The 7,113-nt window shown below is 38.1% G+C and overlaps 1 protein-coding gene across 2 annotated transcripts; it reads right to left on the bottom strand.

The window, feature by feature from the left end:
* Positions 1-346: 346 nt before the first annotated feature.
* EXOC1L (exocyst complex component 1 like) lies at positions 347-6,856 on the bottom strand. Of its 2 annotated transcripts, XM_052682530.1 has the most exons (4): positions 6,584-6,856; positions 3,252-3,341; positions 2,896-3,023; positions 347-1,017 (listed from the first exon to the last, which is right to left on the bottom strand). In XM_052682530.1, the coding sequence occupies exons 1-4, from the start codon at positions 6,702-6,704 to the stop codon at positions 754-756; spliced, it is 603 nt and encodes a 200-aa protein (XP_052538490.1). In that variant the 5' UTR covers positions 6,705-6,856; the 3' UTR covers positions 347-753. The 2 variants fall into 2 exon arrangements, with proteins under 2 accessions (XP_052538490.1, XP_052538491.1); XM_052682531.1 differs by lacking the exon at positions 3,252-3,341.
* Positions 6,857-7,113: the final 257 nt, after the last annotated feature.

Below are 7,113 nucleotides of genomic sequence, written 5' to 3'. Positions count from 1 at the left end.
CATGTACATAAACAAGTTGCAAGAAAGAAACACTAGTGATGTAAATAAAAAAAAAAGTTTTCAAAGGTCTGACAAATAAAATAATTCTGCTTGAAAATATCCATTTTATGTTTCTATGACAATATCATAAGTAATGGAAAGGTCAAAAGGAGCACTTGATATTCGGGAGGAAAAATCACTGTAAGTGCACAGGTAAAAACTGGTCCCACAGTACACAAATGCAAAACTCCATACTTCATCAGGATGAGTATTTGATTCATGTATTTATGCAGGTGTGATCTCTTTAACAGAGTTCTGTATTTCAACATATTTGAAAAATGAAAACATGCATCATTCTTGTGCAAAATTCATTTTTCTTGCTTTATTTTTCTACTTTAGGATGTAAATGAACTGCTAATGCTCTTAAAATATTTACCAATATTTCTAGCTATTCATGAAAAATGATTTATACCTCCATAAACATATAGCAAACGGTAAACTTATCTTACATTAACAACCACCACTGAACTTAGGAATCACTCTCCTTTTTTTTTTGAAAGCCTCATGTATTTCTATTTGCCAGTAAGGCCCTTCTAACACATATAAATTAATGGTCAGATGGATATTAAAAAAAAAAAAGAGGTTCCTCTGTGGACTTATAGGTAAAATTAAAAAGCAGATATCCCGTATCATTTATTGTTATTTTCATCAGATAATTTATAAAATGCTGGTTAGCAAAATCAACCAGACCCCTTAATGTTATAAAATACATCTTCAGGACAAAGGACACAAGGAGAGACATAAAAGGTTGGAAGCATAGAAGCATATTCTCATAAGTACTAAACAATCCCTATTGTTGGATGACCAGATCGAATCATCGTTTAGGTAGGTGCTATCAAAGTTCACAATCTTCAAGTCCTTTTTAAGATACGTTTCATTCAGATTGCTTAGCGTTCGAGCAAAGGTGTATTTAGATGCACAACTGTATGCCTCCATACTGTAGACTTTGTGGAAGTGCATATCAAAATATGGATTATCCTAAAAAAAATTGAGAACAAAATTATTACATGCATTATAGACATCAGAATGGCAATTTCTTGTTTTCTGTTTACTTACTTTTAGGGTTTCTTTTTCTCAGTTTTATGGATTCCAAAAAGTATTAGCTATGGACTTTGTGTATTTCTGCTATTCCTATTAAAGAGTCTTGTAAAATTTTACTAATTAACTGTTTATAAGTAGCTGCCTTTCTTTGCCATTATGAGTTTTGCCTAAGTAAAACTTTCAGAGTTTGTCTAAGGAAGACACTGCACTTTATTGTGATTATACAATGCTGTTTTGAAGTGAACCAATTTGTCATGTTGCCTAAAACACACTTGCCTTCTGACTTGCCTGTCAGAAGAAGAATATTGATTGCTCTTCCTGCCCAAACTGTAATTTTGTGTGCTTTCAAGCTCTTGGCACAATTAATACTAGCAACAGCTAAGTTGTATTAAATTCCATGGATATGAATAGCAATATGATGAATATTTATATCAGTGCTAATCACTGTGTAATGAGGAGTTTGAGGCTCATTTATGCTTTTCTGTAACCAAAAATAAGATTCTGAACATCCTAGTTGTGGAAGGCTGAATAATTTCTGAAGTGTATTTGAATTTTTTAAAAACAAACAAAAAAGAAACCTTAAAAAAAAAAAGTTGAAAGTTACTGAGTCCATGTAGGCAAACAATAAGTAATCTTCTGGCTGCCTTATCTGGTAAAGGGATAGGAACATCTCCAGCTGCAAGATAACTTGGAGAGTACATAAAATATTATTAGCTTTGGCTATTTTCCCCTCTGGCTTAAGCTGCAAAGAGTTCGTGTGATTCGTGGATACTCTGAATCTGATCTCACCTCCACAGTCTCTTAGGTTTCTAGTTTTAGAGTTGAGAGCAACGCACAAGGGACTGCAGACAGCTGCAGAGATTGTGGCTGGTTGCCCATGCAGGAGCTGTGGAAGACTTTTTGAAAAGAGAACAGTTGTCAGGATGGAATGAGTACAACTGGAGTCTGTCATTTTTCCTTGAATCAAGACTCTGACGTCCCTTTTGTCGGCTCTTGATTTCTATGTCATCAGGACAATATAATCTCAATTCTATTTTATGTTCATTTGAAACATGAAAGGTAAAAAAGTAATTTTCTCCGAAACGACATTTTATATGCATGGATGCCTGTTGTAACACTTTATCTACAGTAAGACATTATCTTCAAAGCACTCTTATAGCTTCTGTAAAATAGAATTTAATTCTACTTTTGGTGTTTTGTATAAAATTGTATATTGTATTGCAGCCTCATTTACCCTTCTGTAATTGAATCTGAGAGATTATGACTTTTTTAGCAGTAATATCAATCATAGCTAGCCAAAGCTGTTTGATTCAGTTATTCAACTGATGCAAGTAATGTGATGAAATTTAAATTATGTGAAAGATGATGTTTTACATATTGATACAAATTCTCTTTGTTGTACAAACAACAAGATCCTAAATTCAAATGGAAGGAGTCTCCAAAAACATGTTTTCAAATACACTGATCTCAATTCAAATTCAAACCAGGAATTGAGTGTTGTGAATTTTTGTTCCCAGTTACAATGAACAAATGAGAAAACATCCAGATTGTCCCTCAGATCTCAACAGGAGAGATGAAAATTAAAATAAACAAGAAAATCTCTCTTTCTCCCCACACCTCGAGCAATATAAATATAAATGCAATCGGGAACCTCTCGCATGCAATAAACTCAAAAAACCATGGAGACTTTTTGTTTTGTTTTGTTAAAAAAAAAGATAATCAGATAATGTCCTTCAAATGCATTTCAATACTTGTATTCCAACTTGCAACATAATAGAATTATATTCTGTGTATTTAATAATACATAACACTTACAGTATCTGCTTCTTTTCCATCAATCATCTCCAGATCTTTTAAAAACCACTTTTCAACTACTTCATATTTCTCTTCTCGATCTCGAAAGTGTTTTACCATACATATTTCTACTTCTTCACTTTTAGACACTGCAAAACAAAAACAGTTATGATATGCAAGCAAATACTTCCCCAAAGTTCTAATAATAAAATACTTAAACTTCATTTAAAAAAATAATTTAAATGACAATATGAATAGAAATAGGCCAGTGTTCTCAGCCTACGAAACCTATCTGTCTTAAACAAATTGAGTGTTTAGCTTCCCCATCCTGTGAAAAGGCAATCTTTCCACTGCAAAAGCCTCTGCTTTGAACTCACCAACAGTGCAGTGAAGACCCAACTCCAGCACTGGAACCGTGGGGATAATCCACGTATCCTGATTACTTTGACAGTGAATCCTTGGGGGTACTAAAGTCAGAGAATTGCCAAATCACTACCAAGGCTCTTGTGAGTATGACTGCTTTCTGTTCTGAGGATGACGTTTTCTTACGGACTTATTTTTAAACAAAACTCTCACTTCCCTATCAAATGTATTTATGTCACTTAACCGAAGTAACACTGAAAATACTTCTTAAAGCCTCACATGGCTCAGTGCTGTCTTTGTAGAAGTAACTGTTTTCTGACTTAGACAGGAAATGGGAATAAAAAGAGTGTGCAGACATTCCTTGTAATAACTACCATTATTAATTGATTACACTGAGTGCTGTGTAGAAGATCAGACTTCTTTAACACGAAACAATTAGTGTGAAAAGCACTGCAGCCTGAAACAACTTCTGCACATCCAGCATAGCAGCTGCTGGGCAGAGCACTTCCCCAAGCCACCTTTGAGATTAACGCGGCTCTGTCACCTCTGACAACACAATGTGATGCTACAGATGAAGGACCAAGATTCTTTCTGATCTAAGTTCTGCCTGGAATTTTGAAAATCCATTCTGAAACTCAACTAGATTTATCTTATTTATGTTAAAACATGCTTTGCTTCTGACTTTTTTTTTATAAGATGGTTAAAAAATAAAGACAAACAAAGGATTATCCAGCTTCTTTCCACTGCCAATTAAAAAGAGGAAAATGTTTAAATTAATTGTAATTCCCTCAGCGCACGGCTTCTCAAACAGCCTGCTGTGAAACACACACCACTAGTTTGTTTGTTTTTTTCCCCTTGGTTCTAACAGTCATAGTTGCACAATGATTTTTAATTGAAAGATCACTGGAGTGTTGTTCACCTTCTGTGAGCAATGTTTTCACTTATTCATCTAGTAGGCTTCTCATAGAAAGTGCTTTTTTCACTTTGATTTTCTCCCATTTTGTTTGCTGCCCTGTGAAGCAGTATGTTGTCTCCCTCAGAGTTAGAAGAAAACAAATCTAAACCCAAAAGCCCACAGTCTTTTCAGAAATAGATGTCCTAGGCACCTCTCAGACCCACAGACTACCATTTCTCTATCACTCATGTAAGAACAGAAATTGTTCAAAATAAGGACAGAGGCAGATGTGTTTAAGAAACTGCTGCAGTAAGAATAATGAAGCCAGGAGCACGTTCTGCTCAGTGGTGAAACCTGGGTGGGCAGTTTTCACCTATAAAATCTTAATTTTCCTGCATTTTAGATATATCACTGGGTCCTGAATTCAGTTGACATTTTAAAGACAACTATATTTTTGATAAATAACATGAGTTCAGATCTACCATTTCACTCATTGAACTCTCGAAGATTTTCTTGTGGCAGGAATGGTTATGACAGTGCCCTCAAGAGCACAAATTATTTCTTAATGATTCCATGGATTGAAGACCTTTCTGGATTTTCTCCATTCCACTGAACAGTCTGATGTTAGTCTGCCATTGTTCTCAGGCAGACCAATGCAGACTTGTGAAAGTTCGTAAACGTAGCTGCATTTCAGCTTTGCATTCTTCCAGGGCTCACAAAGAAAGCATTTAATGAAAGGACACTCTTGTCTTCACACAAAAACCTAGATTTGCTTTTTTGAAAAAAGGAAGGGAAATAAGGTTGGGCATATGGCACAAAAATAAGATTGTTAATAAGAAGTTATCCATGCCAAGAGTTTATTTTAATATAGATTTGAAAAGGCATATATACTTCTAAACATTTGCCTACATGTGGTTTGACTAGGTTTTGTTGTTGCTGTTGTTTTTGTTTTCTCTTATGTTAATTTGAAATACAGAGGAATACAGTGAAGATGTATTGTGGGGATAAGATTTTAGAGAGTACAGAATCACAGCAGATTACAGTAACTGCTGGCAGATGAGTGCAACCCATTGTTCAGAATTAGAGTGCTACTCTACTCACTACTCAGTTGAATATGCCTGAATATATTAAGAGAGTTTAACACTGGATACTCTACATATATTTTCCTTTATGTCTTCAGTGACAATCAATCAGTCAAGCTGATTAGAGCCTTTCTCTAATGGCTTGTTCTTCTCTACCTTAGGAAGAAATTTTTTAGTTAAAATTGTATAGATAGCAAATGTTTTTTCTCCTCTTTGGAAGTTTCTTAACACCAAACTGTTTAATTCTACTATACAAATCTAATCACACTTCTACCAAATTGTTTTGTAAACTATGAATCAGGTTTGTATTTTTGTACATTTAGAAGCTCTATAATACTCAAGAATCCATATCTTAGAACTATTTTTGCAGTTCTAATATATAAAATCTACTAAATCTACTAAAATCACATCTGCTGTGAACAGATCTTGCTCAGTATGTCCATTAATCTGTAAAATACAATTGTTCAACAGATGTTTTCAAACATAAGGATCACAGAATATATTTGCCATCATCCCATATTGGCCAAAAAAATTCTGAAATACAGAGATGATTTCTATCTGCTTTGTGTGTTTTGATCACCAAGAGGAAACAGACTGCAAAAAGCATTCCCTTCAACCCAACTGCTTATATCATAGAATCGCCATGGCTGGAAAAGGCCTCCAAGATCATCTAGTTCACCTGCCCACCTATCACCAATATTTCCCACTGAATCACGTCCATTGGTACAACATCTGAATGTTTCCTGAACGCAAGATGCATGAGAATTTCTCTCTTTCCATCAGCTTCCACTAATACAAAAATAATAATTAAAAACATAACGCAAACAGCCCTAGAACCATGTTCTAAAGTCACCAAGAAACACTTGCACTTGAAATCAAATTCAGTAAAGAGCCAAATAATTAATTTTGTCAAACAATCTTGCTTTAATCACGGTTCTTGCTAATTACTAATTCAAACATGTATTTGTTTAAGCCATAAGCCCAGTTAATCATTACTTAAGTAACTGGGCAGTATGCAGGACTTTAAAGTATGACAAGAGATAGCACAGAAGCTCTGAAAATGACGAACACTTCCTGCAAAGAGGATGTATCGTTACGCTTTGTTTTATAAAAAACAACAACCTCCTAGTAGAGGAAAGAGCATTCCTCTTTCCAACAATCACTCCGAGCGCTGCCACGTCCCGCACGTTTACCAACAGCTGTGCGGAGATCCTCGAGTCTCCCCGCTGGTCAGAGCGCTCATGCTCTCAGGAAGGAGGAGGAAACAGCAGCACGGACAGCGCCAGCAGGCACAGCCGCCGCCGGGCAGCGCGGAGCCAGCCGGCATCCCGCGCCCCGCGCCCCGCACCCACCGCGGGCAGCCCGGTACCTGCGGCGCACAGGTAGCAGCGCTCCGAGCCCGAGCCTTCCACCTCGATGAACTCTTGAAGCCGCAGCCTCCGCGGCCCGAAGAGCCTCTTGGCCAGGTCCTCCTTCACCAGCGAGGACATGGCACACGCCCGGCAGCGAGCGACGCGCCGCGGGCCGCCCAGGCTGCCACCGGGGGGACATCGCCAGGCGCAGCCCCGAGGGGCCCCGCTGCCGGCCCGCAGCCCTGCGAGAGCCGCGAGGCTGCGGCACTGGAGCGGCCGGCTGGCACATCTCGCCGCCCCGCCTCCTCCCGCCCCGGGACGGCCCCTGGACGAGCGGCGGTGCAGATGTTTGCAGCTAGGGGGGAAATTACCGCGTGCTGCTCTTTACATATTGCAAATGAGAGGGCATAAAGACCCGTGCAACAGGAGTGTTCAGAGGGTGGGTGCAGTCAGGGGACGCAGGTGTGTTTCCGTGTATGAGAGGCTGGATACATCAATGGGAGCGTTTTTGGAAATGGTAGCAGTTCTGCCACGCTGCATGTGGGTG

This window comes from Tympanuchus pallidicinctus, unplaced genomic scaffold, assembly GCF_026119805.1.
Source record: "Tympanuchus pallidicinctus isolate F22 unplaced genomic scaffold, pur_lepc_1.0 scaffold2, whole genome shotgun sequence".
Classification (NCBI taxonomy): Eukaryota; Metazoa; Chordata; class Aves; order Galliformes; family Phasianidae; genus Tympanuchus; species Tympanuchus pallidicinctus.
The sequence above is the reverse complement of the archived record's forward strand: the minus strand, read 5'-3'. Positions and strand labels throughout refer to the sequence as shown.

Bases quoted from the DNA above. Each gene is read 5' to 3' on its own strand.
- EXOC1L (XM_052682530.1), bottom strand. From the start codon at position 6,704: ATGTCCTCGCTGGTGAAGGAGGACCTGGCCAAGAGGCTCTTCGGGCCG. The intron at 3,342-6,583 runs GTACCGGGCTGC...CTCTGACTTTAG, and splicing joins CTGCTACCTGTGCGCCGCAG to TACCCCCAAGGATTCACTGT. The intron at 3,024-3,251 runs GTGAGTTCAAAG...TTTGTTTTGCAG, and splicing joins GGGTCTTCACTGCACTGTTG to TGTCTAAAAGTGAAGAAGTA.